At 47.2% G+C, this 25385-nt stretch overlaps 1 protein-coding gene across 2 annotated transcripts in view; it reads right to left on the bottom strand.

The window, feature by feature from the left end:
- Positions 1–25385, bottom strand: part of PCDH19 (protocadherin 19) — a 52467-nt gene that overhangs the window by 10205 nt on the left and 16877 nt on the right. The window contains exons 3-4 of one of the 2 annotated variants that reach the window (XM_021406251.1): positions 19100–19158; positions 16039–16211 (exon numbers count right to left, since the gene is read on the bottom strand). In XM_021406251.1, the coding sequence (XP_021261926.1) occupies positions 16039–16211; positions 19100–19158 (232 nt within the window). The remainder of the gene's footprint in view (positions 1–16038; positions 16212–19099; positions 19159–25385) is intronic. The other variant, XM_021406252.1, reaches the window with a different exon arrangement.

Here is a 25385-nt window from a genome sequence, read left to right as displayed (position 1 = left end):
GACAAATGCTCTTTACTGCAACAAGGAGCCTTTCTTTTTCTATCTTTCTCCATTATTTGGGATTTACGTGAGCTAAAAAATGTTGCATTTTTAATCCTGGATTGTCTATCTGAGCACTGGAGGTCAGCGGTGCTTGGACAGAATTATGCAGAATTATCTTAATGAAACAAGGGATAGGAATTAGTTTAATTCATTATGTAACTGACGAGGACCCACGCTGGAATGGGACTCATGAGCAGCATCTCTGTAATGGCCAACTGGGACTCAATGGGGCTCCCTCCCTCCTGCTGCAGGCGGATGCAGCCCCAAGAAGCAAACATTTTCTCCCCCACCACCTCCTGGGCTGGCTGGAGCCTTTTGGATGCGTGCGATGCTACACGGAAGTGCTACAAGAGGAGCTGGGTTCTGGGCACACCATGCAGTACAGCAGAGCCAAGCCCTCAAGGTGTGGGCCAAGATGCAAGTCAGCGCTGGATGGCCCCCTCTACAAAGGAAAATCAATTCCTGTTCAGAGAAGCGGCAAAACGCGCCATTTAAACTCCAATTAATCCTTTTCCGGGGACTTAAGTGATCCACAGAGCTTGTTGTGCCCCGGAGCGGCAGGGATTTTACCTCTGAAACTCTGCTACCTGCACATCAGCTGGGGCACTCACTGCAGGGCTCATTAACGTCCTCGCCGAGCCAACAGGCTGCACACGAGACGAGACCAGAGCGAGCAGGATCCGGTCCTCAGAGAGGGAAGCACTCCAGCATCCAACAGACCTTTTCCATCTCTAACCATTATGGCTCTGTAATTCATATGCACAACTCCCATTAATGCTAATGGAAGTTACTGTACTGCGTGCACCGACTGAAGAATACAACCCTTTGACTTCATTACTGGAATTCAATTTCATTAACACTGGATACAGAGGGATTGTCCTAAATACTCTCTTTCTTATATTTTTTTCATGTTAATGCAACCATTTGAGTATATTATACCCTGCAGAGATGGAAACATTTCTAGTCTGTTTAAACACATTTCCTACAATTGGGAGCAAAACTTTGTCTCCATTTATGCCTTTGACACCAGCTGCCTTCCATTTAATGGGACTTTAGTTGCTAAAGCAAATTAATCCAAAGGTTACTTTTCTCTGCTATTGTCAAATCTGAAACAGCCAAATTCAAACAGACCGTGTTGCGGTAAGGCAATACCAGCCACGCATCCAGATTCAAATGGCAACAATGAATCAAATTACTACCGCATCCCATTCAAAATTAGGCGTCGCTCAGAAAATCGCTACTTGACGATCCTGATAAAAATCCAGCCAAACAGAAATTACAGTTGAGGGTGACAGGAAGCAATGCCTGGCCGCCTGTACCTGCTGCAGAGCAAGCCAGCACACATCAGTGCAGCTTCATTGGTCGTGGGGACACCCGTGTCCCATCCCACACCCTGTGTGCCTGCTCCCACCATCCGCACACGTCTCGCTTCCTTCAGAGGCTTCTGCGCTTTCCACGGAGCCAGTGAGAAATGAAGGAGCTGAGTTATAAACCCTGATACATAATTTACTCCTATTATCAAGATTAAACACATCTTTGCATGCTTAGCATAAAACAACTGCCTTTCCCCAGATTTCTCAAGGACACGCATAAACTTCATTATTATCTAAATAATCAAAAGAGGATTTCAATAGAATATTTAACTGTCTGCCTACTGGAAACTCACAGCCTTAATCTAACACTGATCCTCTGTTGTCCTTCATGTAAATATTGTTGGGACGCCAGCCAAAGCCTAGGGAAGTGAGCTTCATCTTGGTGGATGGGAATCTCTCGTGTCAGATACAGTCAGCCTGACTAATGAGACCTACAGCTTGCCAAAACCTACAGCCTTGCTGTCTGTTCCAGACGTTGAATGCACTCAGAAACCCAGTGGCACCAGCCCAGCAGTCTACAGATCCCAATCAACTATCAATAGCTTAAGTGTAAGTGATTGTGTATGAAGTATGAGCCAAATGTGTTTCCTTTTGCAGTTTTAGGACCTCCAGTATTGTTATTGCACCAGTAATGCTTGCATGGAATTAATCATATACGTACCCACAAGGCAAAACATTATGAGAAGCTCTTTGTACTTTGTAACAGTACGCAGCTCTAAGGAGTGGAGGGGAGCTGGAAGGCTTCCCAGCACGATGGGGCGTTCCCCACTGTTGAGCAAGTAAGGGAATTTATTTTTTTTTAAACCAAAAGCGTTGGTTCCTGGCCACTTCTCATCATGACTTTGACCTCTCGCTCTTCCACACTGGAGCTCGGCATTATCTCCTCCCTGGTGTTTAACTGTTTGATTTTTTTTCCAACGAGCAAGCGGCTTTTCCATGCTGCTGGATCCTTTGTCTGAGTACAGGGACAGCCCATGATGGGACGCTGGAGGAGGTTGTTTGTGGATGCACCAGAAAATCCCAAAGGTGACCAATGGGAACTGGGAGGGCCCCGGGGGCGGTTCTACAAAAGCTATTCTAAATTGTCCAGCATCCATCAGCGCCCACAAATATACAACTAAAACTACTGCAAGGTCGACAGCCAAATCCAAAACCTCTTTAGAAGTCTAGGGAAATTACACTGCCTGCAAGCCATGACCAAGCTCAATTTCTAGCAACGCAGGTGGGCTCCTGCCCCATCAGCCCCACATCCGCGTGGGTGATACTGAAAACAAACCTTCTGGTTTGCCTTGTGCTGTGAACTGGGGAGGAGGTTGAACTGCAGAAATGGAAAATAATGGTATTTTCATCACCTGTGTACGTATTCCAAAGAAAGCAGCTGGCTCCGTGGTGGGTTTGTTGCATGGTGCGGATGGTCTCATGCAAGAGCTTTGTGCTGCACGCACATGTCCCAGCACTGCTCTGATGCTGGGAACACATGCATATTTTAATGTTTCCTCCTTTCTATCCTGACTTAAATTTAGGAGAACAAACATCCTCCCTGCTGAGCTCGCCCCCTCCCACTGACGGATGGCTGGGGCAACTAAAGATGACGTGGTGGGCTGAGGCTGGGCTGGCCCTACTCTGCTCTTGGAATGCTCTCCCCTCCTTCTGCCTGCACCCACATCTCTCAAGCACACCGGCGAACCTTCAGTGCTCCAGCCTGAGTGGGGCTGGGCAGCACCAGGCAAGCCAGAAACAGAGTGGGCTTCTGGCTCCTGTTCTGCCCGTGCAGCCTCAAAGGAGCTGATTTCATAACACTCTGCTCTGAGGTGAACCCGCTGTGCTGCCACAAGGCCAGGCTGGATTGCATCCACTCCTGGTCTCAGCTGGTAGGGCTATCACCTGAACTGCACCGCAGCACTGTTATTCCCGCTGATGGTGTGACATAGAGCCCAGATGAAGTTTCAGTACCAGAGTGGTTTTCAGTACTGACGGGTGGAAAAAAAAACATCACAACCCTCTTAGTCTGATCAGGTTTTATCTGGAAATACCAAAAGCTAGTAAGTGTAAGGCCCCACAAAGTCACTCCTACTGAGCCACTTCACTGACCAAACCTTTTAACTGTCACTGGGAAATAAAGAGCGATAGGTACAAGCCCCAACTGTCGCTCCCTGATTAGTGTAGTCCCCACCACATCCTCCTGCAAAAGAACAAAGCAGGGCTGAAATGACGGCGGTAATTGGGTGCGTTCAGACAGAGCCAGCAAAAGGCGAGGAGTCAAGCTCCTCACCTCCAAGCTCACCACAGGGCTGCGACTGCTCTGACAGCCCGGTGCCGGCACAGAGCTGCGGTCAGGTGGATCTGATCCCAGTGTGTCCCTCTGCAGTGGGAATGGGGCTGCCCTTCCCTCCAAGCACAACAGGAGTGAGAGTTGCAGGCACCCCGTGGTCCTGCAGTCATTGTGCTGGAGCCTCCCTACCGGGACCCACTCTTGTGTTTGCTCGCTGTCTGCGGCACACAGATGTAATGCCGCCTCGCTGCCGCTGCGTGCTCTGCTCGCTTCTAAAACACTTACACATGCAGCATGCATTAGAATTAAAAAACCATTAAACCTCGGAAAGGAAAAACTTTGACGGGATGCGTAATATACTAAGTATAATTAATTAAATTGGATGAGGCACTAGGGGATGAGAGAAGAGTGGATGGAGACTGTTCTTGGAAAAGGGATGGTAATGCACTAACGCTCACCATGTGTCATTAAGTAAGGAACAGCTTTGGAAGAGGCAGGGATGAGCAATGGGAGCTTCAGGAGATGGCAGCAGCCAGTTGGGCACCTCGGATGTATAGCAAAGAAGTGACAGTGGCCAATTAGAGCTCTAAAGGAGATAACAAAGGCAGAAAAGGCACCCGAGAGAGAGAAGAGCAGAAGTGGCACTGAGGTCACAAAGAAGCAGCACAGCACTAGTGATAGCCTCCCCCTAAAAGCTTCTCCACGCCTGAGGGTGGGTGACAGCCCCATCCCTTCTCAGTGCCATCTCACCATCAGCTTGGGCACAGGGGCAGCGATTCCTCCTGGGGGAGCACCTGGCTCTGCATGGGGCTCTTCTTCAATTCTTTGTACTTTCAGGTCCAGTTCCGCCCGACAGCTTAGCACACTGCCACATCCCCTCTGAGGTGGGGTAGGAAGGCGCAGTGCAAGCTGGGGACAGGGAGGGAGCATCAAAGCGAGCCCCAGCTGACACAGCAGGCACAAGGCGATGAGACAGCCGCAGTCTGGCTGTTCAGCAGGACAAAGTTTTAACAGGCTTAACAACAGCATCAGCACTGATCATTAGGCAATTACACCTGCTGAAAGTTGACAAAGCACCAGGTCCAAATGAATTATCTCCCCAAATCCTGCAGGCAGGAGCACGGAAAAGAGAGAAGTCATTGTCAACAGCCTCTGATAACTCACCAAGTGCAGAAGCAGTAACTAAAAACTCAAGGGCTGCTCATTTACTTGCTGCTTGGAGAGATAAAAGGGAAAGTCCGGGAAATGAAGTCTTAAAAAAAACACTCTCATCATTTAGGGAGTGGTGGGAGGGAAGGTCCTGGAAATACTGATACAGCCAGGATTGCTCAGCTGTCAGCATGTGTTTGGAAAGGGAAGGCAGATCTTGGCTGGGGGAGCTAGCTCCTGAGTCAGCCCCGGTGCGGTTTCTTGCTCAGCCCTGCACATTGCAGCTCCACGAGCTGTCCTCCTGGAGGACATGCCAAAACCCACTCCTCCAAGAACCCACACAACTTGATCCACATGGACCACGGGGACTGCACACCCTGCTCTGAGATGGCAGCTTTGTCACAGTGCCTGTCTCGAGCACAGCCCTTCACTCTGAGTGACGAGGCACGCTTTTCGGAAAAACATGCAAATGTGATTTAAAGACTCTAAGTGATACAGAATATATCACATCCCTTGGGAGGCTGTTCTGGGGGGTAATTATTCTAATTCCTAAAATCACGCGTCTCATTTGCAGCTAGAATTTTCTGAGGCAAGCCTCCACCCTCCAGCAGTGGGCGTGCCATATTTGCTAAATTAGAGAGCAGCAAACACCCCCGCCCCGAGAGCTCTTTGGATGAGGGCTGAGATGACCAACATCTCAAGCAATGAGCAATGTCTCAGAGCATCTCCCTGAGGCTGCCATCTCTCTTGGGTCCCAATTCGAGCTCACCAGCACCAGCTTAAAGCATCCCACTGCTCTGAGTCAGCTCCTTAAGCTCCAGTCAAAATAGGAACCAAATGCATATGTTTGGAGAGTGGAAGTCCATGCCTTCAGCTCTCCCCAGAAGTTTCTGTGGCCACTGCAGATGCAGAAGGGCCCCAGAAAGCAAGGGGACATTTCTGCACAGAAAAAGCACCTCCTCTTCCCGTGACTGCCGGAGTTCAGTGGGCTCTGCAAAGCACTTCTGTGTGGAGCTTAGAGTGAATTAATTGGGCATATCTACCAAGCAACAAAGGAGGAGGGCTGACGAGGCAGAGGTCAGGTGATTAGGGAATTGCAGGTGGAATTGTTCATTTTAATTACACATCTTCATTAACGTGAGGTTCCTGGATCCTACCGTGATGACTACTTCATCTAAATATTTGCATGAGTGATATGTGCCTAAGTGAATACACTTCCACAAAAGGACACGTGGCTGAAGAGTGGGACAGACACAGTTTTCTTTGAATTTTACAGGGACATTTCTACTACAAAATGATTTCCTAGGAGAACAACACTGTAAATGTAAGATAAATATTTTTATAAGGTGCAAAAGTGCACAGGAAAAGAACAGCTGAAGGAGGAAATAAGCGATGAGTGAGGTAAAACACGGGTTGTACTTGAGCTGTTTGTGTCTCCCTAGCACTTGAATGAGTTTGATACAAGCATCACGATTACCTGTTCTACTGACAGCCCTGAAAGGAAACAAAAGTTTGGAACAAGCCAAACACATTCAATCTCCTTGAATAATTTAGGCTGCTGAGTTATCATGTGCTTCATGGACTGTCATCAAGAGAAGCTGTAATGCAGAGGAAAGGTCTGTAAATCAATGCATCCAAGGGACCAAAACTCGTCAGAGAGTGGCTGCAAAAGCACTGCACATCAGAACAGATGCAGAACATGGAAATGAAGCGGCGAGTGTCACAGGGCAGCTGCAGCCCTGTGCTGCCCGGACGGCTGCAGCAGAATGGCAAGGACAGGCAGAGAGGGGCATCAGGAAGACACGGCTTCTGTAACATGCTGCTGAAAAGCAATGTCAGCAGCACAAATAGCTGGTAAACTCGCAGTGAAAAACAGGAAACAAATGGAAGTGCAGCATAAATATACCTAGTGGCCCACCTGGGTGTGCCACACACTCCCCAGAGCTATTTATATATTCCACTAATGTACCTACCGCTTCCAATAACACTTCTGGCTCTGACCTTTCCTGATTTACTGCTCTGTATGGTTTGGCTTCAGATTCCCAGCCAAATTCCCAAACTGTTGACGGCCCCTGTAGCATCTCTCTGAGCTGTACCAAACCCAGAACCAGGATGGCATGCCTCAGAGAGCCAGGTGGAGCAAGTCAGAGGAAAAGGACAGATTTTTAAGACACTAAAGTGGACACCTTAATATACAAAGCACACCCCTTTCACACGCCGCAGCCAACAAGTACAATTTGCAGTAGGACTCATGAATCTTTACAGAAGTCTGTACATCTTTAATGAAGGTGACATTTCTAAAGCAGCCAGAGGAACCAAGTGCCAGACCTATTTTGGTCTGCAATCAGTGTGGACACCTACTCCCTTAGGCATCTCACAAAAACTCCAACCAATGCTCCTCACCCTCCCTTGTCTACCACTTCAGATGTGCAAGAACAATACCTGCTGTCTCCATCACGCACCCAGCAGAGCAAAGCCCCCTCTCTCAGATGGGCCAGGGCTGCTTGCTGTGACCCCCAGCACCCAGTTGAAGGAGCTGCCTCCATCCAGCTCAGCCCTCTTGGCTGCAGGCAGCCTCCTGAGACGTCCCCGCGCCCACACGCGGATGCCAGGGACGTTTTGTGGCTTCCAGTTCCCAAGTGCTTCCGTAAGATGCAAGGTAGCATCTGTGGTGAAATCTCACAAAATGATCCAAGATAGTTTTCTCCAGCTGGGACTGATTGAATATAGCCTGGGCACCGGATGATGTGGGAAATCATTCGTAGCCGAGCACAAATTGCATGCATAGAGGTAATTACTGCAGCACAAGGTTGGTAGCACCACTACCCACATGACAGTATATCTCAGCAATTTTCATTTCCTATCGCTTCAATTCAGACGGGGAGGTTTTTCATCTTTTTTTTTTTTTTTTTTTGGTTCAATTTTCTCCTTTTCCTACAGGGACTCACTTTAACCCAGGATTCCTTCAGGATAAAGCTTCGCCTTTGCAACAGCCAGCCCTTCTACACACACCGATTTTCTCTCATTGACAACCCCAGTGCTGGGGCTCAACTCGCCCTGACCTGACTTTGCCTCCACGCCCTGAATGCGACCGTCTCTGCCCGAACATGAAGTGACACTGTGGTGGCACTCGGTCACCTGCTGCTGTGCACTGTGACTCGGGGCCATCCGCGGGCACCGGTAATGAAACACAATGTGCAAGCAGCTAATGAAGCTGGTTACAAAGCCAGTGATTCTCCACACTTGAAAGAGGGTGAAAATAAGGCAAATGGAACAAAAATAAAGACTTCTGCTGAAAAAATAGAAACACTAACAGAACTGATGCTGGGAGCGGGGAAGTTTAACATCACTATTACAGGTAGTCAGCAAAAATGGGGCCACATAATTCTCACTGTGATTACTTACATTGTGGCTCATATATATCAACAATATATTTGCTACAAAGGACTTCTGTTCTAGATGCAGATACAAAAGTAAAGGCAATGCAGCACCAGGGCCTGGCCAGGCTCCATTCCCGGCGCACTGCACATCTGCAGCAAAGAAAAGCTGCAAAACTTTCTAATAATTCTGTGACCTATTTAAAAAATATCTACTCACTTACATTCATCTATGCTGTATAAGAAATAAAATATAGCACTGAAGAGCTTTGAGTGGCAGCACTTCCCTTAAGACGGATAAAAGACGCAAGTTCTCTTGGCTGTTTGGTGCCAATTATTACCGAGTTTTGACTTATGCATTATTACATAGAGCATTTAGTAAAACAACCTGCATACAAACCCTGTGCTATGCCTCCCTTCAGTCATGATCAGCTGGCACTGGAGCACTTCAGACCCTCACCCATTTACACCTCCTTCCAGAAAACGGTGGGCCCCTTCACTACGGCACTTTGTACGTGACGCTGTTATAATTAAGTGGTCCAAACGAAGAGAGGGCTGTGACTTTCATTTACGGCGTATATAGAGTTATTTGCAGTGATTTTGCCACTAGTGGGGAAAAGAATAGCTACCTAGCTCATCCCAAAGGGAGGCAGCAGTGCGACAGCCCCACACCTCGCTCCTCGGTTCCTCGTCCCCTGGCTGAAGTGTGGGGACAGTTTGAGGGCACTGCTGGAAATCCAGCGGCCTCGTGGGGGGAAGGAGTGGGGACATCCTCACCATCCATGAGCCCAAAAGGGCGATGGGGCCAAGGAGCAGTGCTCTGCCCACATCACCCCTACATGTTGTGATACACCAGGAGTTATTTAATTTGATAGCAATTGCTCGCGACCGGAACGCCACTCTGTAATGATCCGCGCTAACGCAATGCCGTGTACCGACAGCCTGCGGAGGCCGAGGGTCAGTGCACTGTTTGCAGTGATTATTCCTTTAATAAAGGGCCCTGTATTTTCCAGCGGCAGCAAAATTGATGCAGGTTGCCATGGTAAGCACACACTTTCCCATTTACTAGAATAATAGACAGCTTTGTATAATTCACTGATTTCAGATGATTTCTCACCCAAAGAGCAAGTCGCTCGAGTTACATAAGTCACCTGTTGTTTAGTCAATCTGGCAATTTTAATTAGAATAAATTTTTATGATTCCTCTTTGCAACACTTAGAGCTGCTCTGCCATCAGAATGTGGAGATGTCTGTAAATTATACAGACTCCAATCACATCTTTTTTGCTGTTTTAATTACAGTAACATTATGGCATTAATCATGTAAGCCTCTGTTAAACAAGTAACAGCCATCCTCCATCATAATTAAAAAGAAAGGCCAAGCAAACAGGAGCTTTGGATTTTACCATATTTCCTCCAAACGTCGTGTTTTAACTTAAGGGTTTCACAAACAGTAGTTCTATTTGGCTGTAATTAGTGTTGTGAGGGAAACACCAAAAGGTTAATAAGAGATGGTTAGTTTGTAATGCAAGTTTCCCAGTGCCAGCCCCAGCAGTTCAGTCTGTTTTCAGAGTCATTAACGATGTAGATTGATTACAGGAGGAGTTCAGGAAGTGCTCACTTGCTGCGTTAGCAGAAGGTTGGTTTTTATTCATATACTTTCCTCACTGTCCAATGTGATGGCCATTACCTCGACCATTACTAATCTTAACTGCTGTGAGACAGAAAGAGTTAACGGTTTCCTTAGAAGTTACTGTCAAAGGGAAAAAAAAAAGCCTACAGGAGCTTTTTTTGGCTTGTTTATAAGGGAAAAGGAAGCTGCAGGCTTCACTGACTTGTTTGTTTATCTTAGAAATATTTGAATATCTAAGTATTGTGCAGTGGTTTTGGAATAGGATGTGCTGGGAGAGTCAGGGAAGCAGGTAAGCACTGCCTTGTCCTTCAGCTGAACTCCTGCTCCAGATCTGAGTTTTGGAGGGCTTAACAAAACCAAGCACACACAAAGTTGAAACTATCTGATCAGAAATACCACTCCTTCACATCTACAAATTGTTTTCCAGTTACCCAGCAAAAATACGGGTAAGCAATAACTAAATTGGACAAAATCTCGTTAAAAAATACAAAAAAACACGAAAAACCCTCCAACTTTCTGGATTGATTGTTCATCCATTACAAAACTACACAACAGGGCATGGATCCAAGTTTTAATTTTCCTCTCTGAGTTGCCAAAATGTTCACATCTGGTGAGTATTTGCTGTGCTTACACAGAAAGGACTCAAGCATCTAAAGGTTATAACTTGTGTGACCCTGGCTGAGAAAATGCAGCAATGGAGGCGTTGCAAGAATCATCTTTAAAGGAACGAACCTAAAAGCTGAAGAAAGAGTGCCAGGAGCGTAGGATATAAGATAACGTTTCCTATGTGAACAAAAGAGTTTGCACATCTGTTTGCTATTTAGTTCTGTTGCTGTACAAGGAGGATTGGCTTTCATTTATTTCCATGGACATGACTTCAATGTCAGCCCTGCCCCACCACCATCTCCACAGAGGACTCTCCTAAGCTGCACTCAGACTAACTGAAATGCTCAGAGCTACGGACCTAGAGGATAAGCAATACATGGACCCATTCGTGCCTGCCATACATTCAGTGCACAGATAAATCTCTTGAGTGACGGCTGCCCTGAACAACCACAGAAAGGCTCAGGCTGCAAGGGACCTTACAACGTGGTGGTAGGGGCAGCAGAGCCCATCGGTGGGCCAACCCGACCCAACACTCAGCTCCCAGGGATCAGCAACCACCACACCAGCCACCCCGAGCTGCCCCAGCTCCTCTGCTTCTGCAAGGCTTTTGCCAAAGCAGATTGAGATGCTCAACAGGCGACCATTTAAAATCACGGGGATCATAAGACAATCAACTCCTTTTGTTATCCTAAAGCCCAGCTTACCTCTTTCTGTAAAAATCCTTCTCAGGGGTTTCACAGTATTTTGAAAAGCTGACTGCCCCCTCCATGCTGGCCATTGTAGGAGCACCACTGAGCTTACTTAGTCTGTTACACTGGAAGATCTATGCAATAATACCAAAATCAGAAATGCTGTAATAACTGGTGTTGTCCTGTAAAGAAAGCTTACAGCGTTTATCCATCTTAAGGGATGTGCTGTCATTCACACAGGAATGTTATACTTTATGTCTTGTGCTGCATATATGAATATAAGGAAATAGGTTCATCATTAATTTTTATAAACTTCCAGAGAAACGCAGCCCTACTCTGAACTGCCAAAGCCCTAAAACAGGTCACCTGGGTCTTCATCTTCATATAGCTCTACTGCCTTTCTGCAGAATAAAAGGGAGTTGCAGGTGGAATGATTGCTGGAAATTAATTTCAAAATCAGCAGTTTCTAATAACTGTATTTGCCTACAGTTAATACCATTAGCCATGTTCTCAGTTAACAGCTGAAATGCACCAGATACTATGGAGATGAGCATGAGAACCAATTGGAATATTCTAGATAAAACCTGATCCACTAAATGACAATGTATCTGAATAATTAGGGATGAAACCAGCATGAAAAGTTTCAGTGAATATCAAGTGCCCAGCTCTCCTTTACATTCAAGCCTACTTCTATACTATGCGATAGCATAAAGAAGACTTAACATAAGCATTTAAATATAACCCATTTCTACTCAAAGAACCCTTCATCTTGCTGGAGTTTGTCAGACCCAGACACAATTAAACCACCTTTGTGAGCAAAGTTACTCAAATGCGTAAATGTATGCAGGATCAGGTCTTCACTGATGACATTTCATGCCAACCTTTACTGCTGATCTGGCACCAGAAGAATGAAAGTGATGCTTTTAGAAGCAATTCTCTGAAGAGACACATTACCAACATAAAGCATTGCTTAAAAACCCCCAAACTTTGATTTTAAAGCTTTTCTCTATTTTATGGCCACAGTGACTCCTTCTAACACCGGCTTTTTATGATTAGTGTGTGTTTATCATTTCTGCATTTTCCTTTGGATTCTATTTTTATCTTAAGCAGTGAATCACTGCTTCATTGGGTCAATGATTCTCACAATTGATGATAAAAATACTGGCCAAGACTGGGAATTAAGATAAGTTTGAAATCTGTTGCTTGTAACATTATAAACACATATTTGAAACAGTTCCTTTCTGATTTGTACACTGGCAAGAGCTTCCATGACTTATAGAGTACAAGTATGGTTCTGGCTCAAGGCAAGGTGAAAAAGGCAGTAGAAAAGATTTAAGCAGATCTATGTGACTGTACACTTCCACACAAAGAAAACAAGCCAAACTTGCACAAACGAAATGTTTGGAAGAGGGCAAAGGCATTAAAAAAAAAGTCCCAGTATGAGCAAAACCAAGGGAGGAATAACTACCTGAATCACAAAACAGAGTATCTAGCCTCAAAGATGCTAATTCAGGTCCTGAGGGATCTAATCAACCTCTTTGTTGAAGTAAAGATAAAACTTTTTGACAGCAAATGCTTTCTGATAAAATGGAATTTTCAATTACCCTGTGAAACATCTGGTCCGTGCTGCCACTTACGGGAAAAGCACCACCACGCTCTGCGGTGCTGGAGAACGCTGCACGCTGAGATTTCCCCACATCGCTGGCAAGAACAAGCAGCAGGAGCTTCAAACTCCCACGTCCCCCACCTCTGCCCATGGAGGCACTGCTGGCACCGTGCAGCAATTCCTGCACCAGGACTCACTGAGTCCTCCTGGATTGGCCTTGGAGGAAATCCAGTATGTGCTGTAGTGAAATTGGCCAAGATACAAACGGGCACCCCAGAATTTCTCCACATCCTCCAGCAGCCTTCTCCAGCCAACCTGAAGCCTTGCTGACATCCAGCAGACGCTTCCAAATCTTTTCGTACAAATCCATTGTAAAGTTCAGCTGAGGGTAACGTTACAAAAAAGTGCATATAAACACCTCCACCAATAAACAAACAATTAACCAGCAGCCAAGCAACTGTGAAAGGTGGAATGGCGCCCAGTGCCCGCATTCCTGAATGTCCCATTTGGTATCAATTACCAGGGGAAGGAAAACAATCCCACGCAATAATGAACTCCAAATTGGGTACATATTAGAGCAATTAAAGCGATCTTTTCAACTGATGAATTTATAATCAATAATTAAGATCCTGAGGTAAAGAGGGACTGGGCAGAAGTCCTACTTCCAAACCAGGAAACATGGCTGAGCTCCAGGCGCTATTTCTGATGACCTGCTGCTGCCCACTTAAGCTCAGCACCCTTCACACAACGGTTTGCCATTTTTCTGGAAATCTAGGTCATTTCCAAAGGAAGAGAAAGGGTTCCTGCCAGAGAGACTGGCACAGAAGCAGTGAAGCCCCTTCCAGCCCAGTGGTGGTGGGAAACCAGTTGTGTCTGAACAAGGCATATCAATACTAATATATTAAACCAGCCTTCATTTTTTTCCATTCAAGTCCAAAAGTCTGGTAAGACCAGGTTCCAAACCCACAGTTCTAGCAACTGATTTTAAGAATACTAGATGAGTTTTCATCCATTCCTACTGCTTTCTGCAGGAAATCCAGCACCTCAGTAAGTGACAGCTGCCCAGACTGGTGCACACTAACCCCCAGTGCCAGCATGGAGGGACTGTACTCATTAACAAGCTTCAGATCAAGATGTCACTGAGCTGCAAGGATTTGTGCCAGCCAGCATCCGGCCTCAGCAGAACCATGATTACCCACAGAGCAGATAAAAAGATTCCCAAATTATCTGGACGAAGCCTGAAAGTTCTCCCCTGATGAATGACTCGTGGTGTTACAAGCAGAGGTCCAAGCCCAGGGCATCTCACTGGGCTGCCAGGCAGGAGATCATTAGGACCAGCCAACAAACCCCAACGTGCCTCTTTTGGGTTATGTGACAGGCATCCCACAGCATGCTCAGAGAGGTGGGCAGCCCACATCCTGGGTGACCCTGCCTTGGATACTGGGCTGTTTCCTTCCTGCCCCCACATTGCTGGCCTGAAATTGGGTAAAAATTATCATGCTGAAACCATCACTTTCATTATGTGGGAATTGCTGTTATCACCGTTGTCTGAGTGTCTTGATTTTCCTGATTATTTTATACAGTGCCTGCTTGACGAATCAGCTTAGAAAATATTCTCTTTAACCTTTTCTTCAGCTTCTGTGCCAGTGACTGCTCACCTCCCTGCCTGCAAGTCCAGCCAGATGGAAAAACAGAGCCCGTGTTTTGGGGATGTCCCTGCAGCACCCCTCAGCTTGTCATGGGACTGGGGAGCAGGATGGACGCCTGGTTTGCCTTTGGAAGTGTCCTTCTGGAAACACTCCTTGTTCTTTTGGGGGTGTATAACATGCAGTAGCAATTTCTCATTGCAATGGATTGGACCACATTTATTTCCTTTGTAACTCCTCCAACGAGCTCTGCCTCCAACTCCTTTTTAAATTCTCTGCATTGTTACCTGGTGTGCAACAGAGACAGCCCGCAGACTTATCAGAAATGTAATCTCTGTAAAACCCTATCTGCAGTCTATTGAGATTGTTTTTTTGCTAAAGAAATGTGACAAAAAATTAACAGATGTTGCTCAGACTATTCGGCAGTACAAGAATCAATTATGAACATTTTTTGCTTCTACAGTCGTCCCTTACTGCAAACACGTATTAGGAAACCCTCTCCTGATCGAAATGAAAAAGCATTTCTTTGTAATAGAAGAATAATAAATGATAGCTATCAGCCTGCATTCTCTGACACAGCACTGGTCCTCGGAGAATTAAACTGCCACCATACAGTTATATAAATGTTTAATTTTTTTCATCTTTGGCCACAGTAGGGTTGTCTGGAAATACATTATCACTGCGGATGCCATCCCTCTCCAATTAGCGTGGCTGGCAGTGTGGAATGGGTAGGTGACCTCTGCATTCCCCTGCTCGCAGAGTCTTACAGGGTTAACTACGGCCATTTAACAGACTCTATCGAGAATTAATACAGCGATCAGCTTCACTCCGGAAAAAAAAAAAACATTCCACGGCGCAGATGGCAAGAACTCTCTCTCCCCCATTTGACTCTTTTATGACAGGAAAACAAAGGCTTTTAATGATGTTTACCATGAATTGAATTAAACAGCTGAAGACCAGTTCATAATCACAGCATTTTGTTTTCATATCCTTAAGTCTTTTAGCAGTGGGGCTTCCATTTGAGCCTCAGCTACAGCTTATCTCAAGATATAGCCAAGCGCCCTGAGGCTTCCCTGTGCTGGAGCACCAAACCACATTCATACTTCTTAATTGAAAAAGACAGGATGTTTGCATAGGATGTTTGCATCAGTAAGACATTAAAAGCAACATTCATGTCCAAGTACAAATGATGGCTTGGGCTCAGCTGAACTCCTCTGACTCTTTTCCTCCAGCTAACACCAGGGTTGAGATCAGGGCTTCATCTTCCAACTGCGCATGTGGGGATGCACAACAGCTGAGACCACAATGCACATTCTGGGGAAGAGATGCAAATCCCTTGCCCACCAAGGCAGGTCTCTGCTGAGATGCCCAACTAGTAGCACTGACCTCCTGGAGGAGCCATTTTGGGGTGCAGGAAGGAGGTGCCCTCCATCTACAGGCACGAGCCCAGGCTGGAAGCAGGTAATTCCTGCTCTCATCCCAGCTCACACGCTGTCACACAGCTGCTCAGGGCGAAATACAGGATAATCCCACCCGCTGGCTTACCTGACAGGCATGGAGTGAAGATTAATTTCTATCTACCTACCGAAGTCGTACAGACTTATCCCTAACCCACGCCAAGGCATACGGGGCCATGGCAGTGCTCACCTGGCTCGGGGCCCTGCGAGCCCATGGAGGGCACGCTGGTGTTGAGCACGTCGTTGACGGCCGTGTCGCAGTAGAGGCCACGCTGCACGTCGTGCTCGCTGTCAGTCTGATCGCTCTCCTCATGGCCGCTGTCCTTCAGGCTGTTTCCCTCCAGGTCCTTGAACGTGGAGCTGCTGGGGGAGACAGGGCAGTGAGCTGGGCCTCCCCATCGGCCTGCACCCCACGTGCAGGCTGCTCGCGTGCGCTGCAGGCCGCCGCCAGGATGCACACACATCCAACAAGCTGTTTCCACAATTAGGCTTCCTCATATTGTGCTACCTCAAATTAAAGTTAAAAAGAATCTCAACTTTAATTTTCTAGGTTATAGGCCAAGTCCTAATCGCTTAAAGGTTTAAAATAAAAGCCTTCCGGGAAGCTTGAATTTCTTCTCATTTTGACAGGATCTTTCCTATTTTTAACAATCACTCAGTGCTTCTGGGTCCAAGTTCACAGGGACTTCAGGGGATCTGGCAGCGACACGGCTGCCTGACATCCCCTGCGGTCACAGCTGCCAAGGCCGACACAGGAGGGACACGAGGGCTGAGCTGGTCCCAAATTCTTCGTGTCCCTATCCTGGCAGCTGGCCCAGTGGGGCAGGAAGCTGCTATCCAAGCAAAGGAAGACCTGCATCCTGGATTGGATGTGACGTGAGTGCATAGAGCACATTGCCACGGACAGGAGAGCAGTGGTGGCTCTGGGGTGCCCACTGACACCAGCACGTCACTGGGACAGGATGGAGTGACTGCAATGGCATGTCCCCTTCCCACCAGCACAGAGTTCTGCTCCATGAGGGGTTGTTAGTGAGCTGAACACGGGTGTCTTTGGCATTGTGGGAAGCCGGAAGCAGAGGCACTGGCTTGTGGAACAGCAGCACAACGAGCACAGAGCCCTGGCACGGACACACGGACAGGGCACGGTGCATGTGCATCAGGTGATCCAGCTCCTGGCAGCAGCCCAGGCCCAGCTCTCGTCCAGGAGCCTCCGGAGACAAGGGGCTGTCAGTCTGGGCTCACAGACAGCTGCACGGATGATCCTCCTGCCACTCCCCAAGCCCTGAGAGAGGTGGCTGCTGTAAGACAGGAGCATCTCGAGACCCATGGGATAGGCCTTCCTGGGAGTGTGGGCATGGGCCGGAGCCAATGAAAAGCAAAGGCAGATGCCAGGAGGAAAAAGGAAAGTATTTGTGAAAGGAAGGCTGCCAGAAAAGCACCTGAGAAGGGCCTAGTGCATGAAGCAAAGCCCCACCAGCTCCTTCACCTGGGGCTACACCCGCCCAGGGGGGATCTGGCTGCACTGAACTTGCTCACTGGCAGATCTGGGCCGAAATGTCGGCATCAGGAGAGGCCTGTGCTTCAAAGCACCGAGGAGCTGCAGATTTTCATTACTTAGTGAAGCCCTTTTGCGTCTCCACGGAAACCAAGCAGACCACCTACCAACTGATGCTTTGCAAAGCACACGAGGTGGGAGCTCGGAAATACATATAAATTGGTAAACCTTCAAACATCATCTTTTAAATAAAGATGTCCTTGTTGAAGCCACTGACTTTGATTCCAGGCAACATCAAAGAATTTTAAGTTAAGAAAGCACTACATATCTACAATTCATTTGTGTGTGCGTTATGTGAGTGAGAGAGGCAGGCAGACAACACAGGAAAAGTACAAATAGATTAATTAAAGTGCTGGATTGGAGGAGATTCACTCACCAGAGATAGAAGAGCTACAACATCTTCATAAAGGCAAGGGATGAAAATGATGCCACAGTATGCTACAGAAAATATTTTTGTTCTTAGATGTCTGCACAGCGTCCCTGGCACCCGTTGTACTTAAGATACTAGACAAAGGCAGAAAGCGAGGGGAAACGCTGTCCTACACGGTGCTGCTGTTCGCAACGTGCAGCAGTCTGCGTTACAACGCATTTATCTCCCTGCAGTGAAGCAGACCATAATGCAGCAGCCACACAACATGGTTCCGTGGCTGACACTTCTCCAAAGGATGTGCAGGTCTGGGGGAAGCGGCAGCAGCAGCATTTCCCAAACAATGCCAGAGCAAATCCCGCTGTGGCAGGCGGGAGCGCTGCTTGCCTTTATGTTAGGTGTGAACGAGGAAAGATGAATAGATTTGCTTTTTTTCAGGGTGCCTGTGGACTGCCTTGTGAAGAGCAACACGGCGCAGGCAGGCCACCTCTCACAATCACATTAGCATCGTTAAACAGCACACGTAATGCAGGCAAATATCCCTGCCGCTCGCTAGCTGAACCCAAGCTGCTCATACAAAGTGCTTGCAGCTCCCATAGTTCTTATATTTTCAAGATGTAAACAAATGGGATCTCGGCCAGGAAGATAATTGGATTTTTTTACTGCTCAGAGCAGTCCTGGAGATGATACAACCCAGGTAAAGTCAGTGGGGTTAAACTGGGACAGCACAGGCGTGAGTCCATTGGTGACATCTTTGCCACTGGTGGGCTCTCTGAGGACACCGACAAGGCAGGGTTTTATGCAAAGGGTTAAATCCACCCAAGGGAAATTTATAGGTTGTAACTGAACTGATGATTTGCTTTTTACCCCTGGAAGGAAAATCCTAGCAAAATGCTGCTTTGCCTTGGTATTCAAACTAAAACACTGAGCATGCATCAACCCAATTACCTGCCCCCAAACGAGATTTTTTCCCCCCCACCTCACATTATAAGGAAAACTCACCATCCAAAACTATCATTTTGTTCTTGTGCATTCAAATAGAATAAAATCTATGAATTTTAAAGTTGTCAGGGTAACAGCACTCTACCTAACTTGCTGTAACTTCCCAGTGTGTAGGAACCAAACAGAAGAAAAAAGACTTTCCTTTGTTGCAAACCAAGAGCAATGGGACTTAATAGGCAGTAAATACTGTTTTTAAAATCAAATGATAACTCTGGAAACGTTTTGCATATTAAAAAAAGCAAGTAGCATATAACGCAGTGAGAAAGAACATTAAATAATCAGGATTTGGCTGGGCACACCAAAGCACTTTCAAGCCAGCCTACGTACCTTTTTATTAAATGAGCTCTGCTGTTCACGTAGTTGGAGTCAAAGGAGTAATTTTCAGTCTGGAAGGAGGAAAAGAAAAGAGAGAAGTTACTGGCTGCTTTCTGCAGGAGTTGGTGTTGGGCTCGATGCTCCTTGGGGTCCCTTCCAATGGGGGATATTCTGTGATTCTCTGAAGCAGGCCAGGACATTGCCTAGCACCATGACCTCCTCCCACCTTGGTGGGACCAGCACCTCGCATGTCCCCCCCAGATCCAAAGATGCCCCAGTGCAACCCAAACCTCGTCCCATACAGCAGCAGATGATAACTCCGAGCCCTTCACCAAGAACCAGGCTGGCTGGTGACCATGGAACAATTTGTAGAGAAGAAACAATGTGACTACGCTCCGTTACAAAACTAATTGCTTTTAATTCCCTGATGGACTCAGTTCTGTGTGTGTCAATTTGACTGAAAGTTCAAAAGGTATTTTTCTTATTAGTGTATAATTAACATGTTAAAATATTTATTGCATAGATATGTAAATGCCAGCAAGGTAATCCCCTGCCAGAGAATTTAATGCAGGCACTTTTCTTTGTTTCAAATCATTTCACTTGCAGAGACATTGGCTCTGTTATTAATAAAAAGGCAGACAATGGGTGGCATGGTTAAAAGTTGGAAGGCAGTGAAAGACTGGGAGCAAAGTCAATGGATTTGTCATTTGCAAGGAAAGCCCACTGACAAACCCACAGCTGAAACACCGTCTTTTAACCTGAGATTACAGAGCCTGGGCTCCCGCTTTTCACAGCTGGGATGGAACAAACAGTGGGTTGAAAAAAAGCCAGAACACCAGGGTGCTACCAGCCATGAGACCACAGAGCTACGAGCATGAGACATGGCAGGAGACACGGTGGGACACAGGGAGGGTTGTGTAGTGAGACATGGTGACAGCCACATGGTGGGACATGGTGGGAGTTGTAGTGGGACATGGTGGGAGTTGTAGTGGGACATGGTGACAGCCACGTGGTGGGACACAGTGGGAGTTGTGGGGTGACAGCCATGTGGTGAGGCATGGTGGGAGTTGTAGTAGGACTTGGTGACAACCACATGGTGGGACATGATGAGAGTTGTCTGGTGGGACATGGTGACAGCCATGTTGTGGTAAATGGTGGGAGCTGTGTAGTGGGACACGGTGGAAGTTGTGGTGGGACACAGTGACAGCCATGTGGTGGGACATGGTGGGAGCTGTGGTGGGAGCTACGTGTTGGGATGTTGCTGAGCCATGAGCTGTGACACGGTGGGATCGTGGCTGGAAGGTAGCAGGAGCCTGAGGCAGCCCCAAAGCTGCTTTCCCTCCAAAGAGCCGCCTGGGGATGCTATGTCCTGTTTTTACGGCAATTATGAACACGGTAAAAATAAATGCATGCATCTTTAATGTCTCAATAAATAAAGGAAAGCAGAGGCTGCTGCTAACGTAATCACAACGGCAGGATGCAGGGAGCGGGGCTGCTGCAGCAGAGCCAAAAGTGAAATCCAGTCGTACCCTGGCTGAGGTTATACTGCTGTACTAAGATAATAAAGCAAAGGCAGCCTTGGTTAAGTGTGACCTTTTCTGAAATACAGCACAATATCTAATTTACCAAACAGGAGCCTCCCAGAGAGAAACATGCAAGGATCTGCGAGCCGGGGGAGTTGGCCTAGCACTCAGCACAGCTCAGTTATTACTTTCACATAGTAATTACTGCTGTAGAGTCACGCAGGAGATTTACTGCACAAACTACTGGTCCCTGCAGTTCTTGCATCCTTGTTCCTGCAGCACGACTTTGATTGTTAAAGTGCTCTGTGTCTCCACAGGAAGCATACACATGTATTTTTAAAACGCGCAACGGCGAAGATTTAAGCGCTGCAGAACATTTCTGATCCTGCATCTGCCCATCATTCCCAGTGGTGCCAACCTGGGGATCCCCGGCAGTGATGGAGGGTGGGAGGCAGCCATGGGAAAGCAGAGAGCAAAATGCATGCCCACACATTGCCGGGCTTTAATGCACTGGTGGCACATGGATCAAGCATTGCCATCCAAGGGAGCACTCAGGGCCACCTGTGGGTAATGCTCAACCTAGTACCACCTAAACACCACCCAAACATCACCAAAACCCCACCAAAACCCACGGAAACACCTCTACTGAGTTCTACCAGGCTGCTAGCCCAGCTTCTGCCCCAGCTCAGCTCCAGCCCTCACGTCAGATCCGGCCAACAACCCTGGGAGCTTTGTTTTTGATTTCTGACAACAACAAAAAAGACAAAACCCTGAAGCAAGCAAAACCACTCTCTGATGAACAGGTCCCTGTGAATTAGTTTGGTTGCCTAGAATAACACCTTTCCTATGCAGATTCCCTGCATCACCCCCTGCTCAGGATGCTCCTCAACGCCATGCTCATGAAGATGCCAGAGATGCAATGTTCCCCCCCCTCCACTTTCTAGAGAGGCTTTCATCATGCTCCCCCGGCTTCAACTCCAGCTGTCCCCAGGCTTTAAATTCAGCACATCACTAAAAGAAGCACTACTAATGCAAATCCCTTCCGGCAGGGCAAGGAGCAATATGGCAACAGAGACTGCAGCCAGGTGTGCTCCAGGTGGTTTCTGAGGTAGCTGAGTAGTTATGGGATTATCCGTCAAGGTGATCTCCATGCAGGCTATGGGATCAAACCAGGAGAATAAAATGGGAACGAGATTTTTCATGGAGGAGAGCTGCTTTATAGTTTGCATTATTCAATCGAAGCTCACTTGATTTAAATCTAGTTCATCCTGCGAAGTGCAATCACTTACAAACAGAGGCAAAACGACTGGGAAGGAGAACGTCTACAACATGTCAACATTTTAATTGGAAAAGGATACGCTCCCTCTCTTAATGAGGCCCCAAGAACAAAGTGAAAGCACAAAAAAGAGGGACAAGGTAAGGCTTGTTGTGCCGATGGAACAGCATGCTCTTCATAACACGCAGCATCAAGAGTCTGGCCCACATTTTCTTCATTATTTTGGCAAAAGCAAACAAGCTGACACTCTCTTAATGATCAGATCAGTAAAAATCAAAGGGGAGAGGGAGGGTCCACAGCCTGAGTCAAGGGCCACCTCCGGTGCTACCCACTCTCACCTCCCGCTTGGCTCAGCGTGAAGGATTCTCAGAGCTCACCAGGATGGACCCCATGCTGTGTGCTGGGAATAAGCCGTATGTTAAGGTATGAGGGGGCACTGAGCAGCATCTCCACGGAGCCTGTGCTCTCTGGTGTCAGACCATGTTACTGCCCTTTGCGGGCAGGCATGCTTGGGGCCGTGGGGAGCACCCGGCTCTAATTCGGAAAGTGCTTCTAACCGCTGCCTTAGCAACACAAATATAAATACGGCACCAGACACGCTCAGAATCAAGCAATCAGCAGAGACATTTTAAAATTCTTTTTTTTTTCCCCCCAGCTGTTGTTGAGGTCTGCCAGTTCTGTTAAAGAAGATGCAAAGCTTCAATGCAACTCTTTCAGACCTGGACATCGGGACCCAAAAGAGGCTGCAGGGAGAAGCTTACAGCAGGGTAATCAAGGCTGCATTACGCTGCCGTCCCTCCGCACCTCAATAATTCAGGGCCTGTTGTTCTTGGGTTTTAGCCGTGATGCAGAAAACATACAAATGAGCATCTCTAAAGGGGCGGCTGCGTGCCCTGCCCAGCACCCAGCTCCCGGCGGCTCCAGGCTGTCACATTGCTCCCTGGGCAGTAGGAATGCACGGATGCCCCAAATCCCTCCTGACCTGCAGCAAGGGGCACCCGTCCCCCCGCACCCCTGACCCATTGCATCTCCGCTTCTCACTTCAGGGTGAAAACATTTCCATCTTTCTATAAATTATTGCCAACCTGCTGCAACCTCCTGCCAAAGCGCGTAGGAACCCTTCACAAAATCGGCTTCACAAAAATGACACATTTAGCGCCACTTTTTCAGAGTTGTCCCTTGAGCCTTTTTTTTTTCCCCTACGTGCCTTGTTAATAAAGCTTGCATGTCACCCTTTATTACCAGGAAACAAAGTGGACCTTTCTCTCAGGCTGCAATGTGCATCTCTTGTTTGGGGTTTGAGCAAATCCTCCCAAAATACACCACCAGGACGCATGTGGCCAGCAGGAACACAGGTCTGCTGACCAATCATCATGCTGCAGGCACATGCAGGACCAGAGGAATGTCAAATTGTTCACAAAAACACACACGGTCTTCCCATGGGAAAAGCAGGGCAGGTGGTGCTGCTTCTCCCTTTGCTCCTCAGTCCTGCTCCACACGAAGCAATCAATATGTAATAAAACTGCTGCTCCCCATTTGGAAATCTCGCCAATGCTTAATTCTTACAGCCCACAATATATTGTGGGTAATATAGAATATGTGTAAATTGCATGAGAACACTCAAGCTGCACTTGTGAAATGTAGATAATTTTAACGGAGGGAATGGGTCAAACAAAGTCCCACTCAGCCATGGCTGGAAGTCATTATCAGTGAGCAAGCTGCTTATTGCCCTGTGGGAAATAAGTAAGTGGGCTGAGACTCCTTCCTGTAGGGAATAGGCACAGCACAAAACACAACCTCACAGCCACCACCAGTAAAAGTGCCGCAACCAAGCAGCCCCAAATAAACAAACAACCCCCACCAAGCAGCCCCAAACAACCAAGCAGCCCCAAGTAACCATCCATGAACAACTGACCCCAAACAATCAGCCCCAGACAGCCAACCAACCCCAATCAAGCAGCTTCAATCAACAAACCAGCCTCAACCAACCAACCAACCTCAAACAATCAGTCCCAAACAACCAGCCTCAACAAACCAACCCCAACCAACCAATCAGCTTGAGACAACCAACCAGCCTCAAACAACCACCCCTGAACAACCATACCCAAACAATCAGCCTCAAACAATCCACCCCAAACAACCAGCCCCAAAGGAAGGACCAGGCCCAAACAACCAATCCCAATCATTACCGAACAACCAGCCCCAAACAAACAACCGTCCCCAAACAAGAGCAGTGAGAAATGTGAACACTTTTGGTTATTATTAAGGGGTATTTAAGAGGCAGGCTCCTGGGGAAGCCTGATAAAGGTGAAAAGGATCTGACCTCTGGCATCTCCCTGTGAAGCCATTTTCCTATATCCTGGCTTACTGCTAAAGCCTGTAATACATGAGATTGCAAACTGTAAACTAGCAACACAGCGTCTCTGAAAAAGTAAGTGCATTTAGCATCTGATATTGATGTTTTATAATTAGATATAATACAGCAGATCATTTTCCTGCCCTTGATCAATGAAACCATAGTTGGTTTTTTGGGTTGGGCTTTTTTGCAGACACTCTGATTGCTGCCTAAACCAAATGGAGCGGTGCCTCGCTCAGTTCAGCAGGAACAAGCAGAGACAGGGATGTGCAAACACAGCAGCTATTTAGATTTACTATCCCTGAAATATAAACAGAATATTTATTTCTGACCTTTTAAGTACTAATTCCAAATTTAATGAGGCACAATGAACGTTCCTCAGAGCCAGACTCCATGGCTGCTTAACACCACCAACCCTCTAATTATTAGTGCAGCTTAAATAAAGGGCATTTGGTTCTGATGGACGTTATTAAACGCTGAAGGAACTGTGTCCAGCCTCCATTTTCTCCTGATAAAATAAAAAGCATTGCAGAAAAATCACTGGGAGAGTTCAGCCTTTAGCATCACCCCGCTCATCAGAAATGAGCAAAAGTATCAAAACGGATTGCATTACGGCGCTGCCATACCCACTAATCCGCTCTGAACTCCTGTCCCCTCCCCAAATAAGTACAGGCTTTCTCATTTTGGTCTGAAAATGGATCGAAGGCAGGAGGAAAGGAGCTGCAGTGATGTGATTTAGAAAAAGGGTATAGGATTAGAAACCCAGATTGAATCCTGAGAGCGGCGACACACAATGAAGCCATAATTACACTCCTGAAAGCCGCAAATAATATTACCCGTTTGAATTTGTCAACATATCAGAAATCTACAGCATCGTTATGGAGAGCAGAAAGGCAATAATAAAACCTCTTCCATTCACATGGCACCTCCAGCGTCAAAGCTCTCCAGCGGCCACCACGCAGCTGGGAGCTGCTGTGGGCAGCCGCCTGGCACCAGAACTGCAGAACCCAATGAAAAGCATTGACCCCACAGTGAGCGTGTCTGTAGGGGAGGGCAAACTAACAGCCAGCAGCAGGCTGCCAGCAGCCTCCACCTGCAGAACGCCTGCTGGGGAGGAGATCCCCCAAAAGCAAGGACTGGCAT

The sequence above is a fragment of the Numida meleagris genome, chromosome 8 (genome assembly GCF_002078875.1).
Source record: "Numida meleagris isolate 19003 breed g44 Domestic line chromosome 8, NumMel1.0, whole genome shotgun sequence".
Lineage (NCBI taxonomy): Eukaryota > Metazoa > Chordata > Aves > Galliformes > Numididae > Numida > Numida meleagris.
Note: the sequence above shows the minus strand (reverse complement) of the source record. Positions and strands in the feature narration are given on the sequence as shown.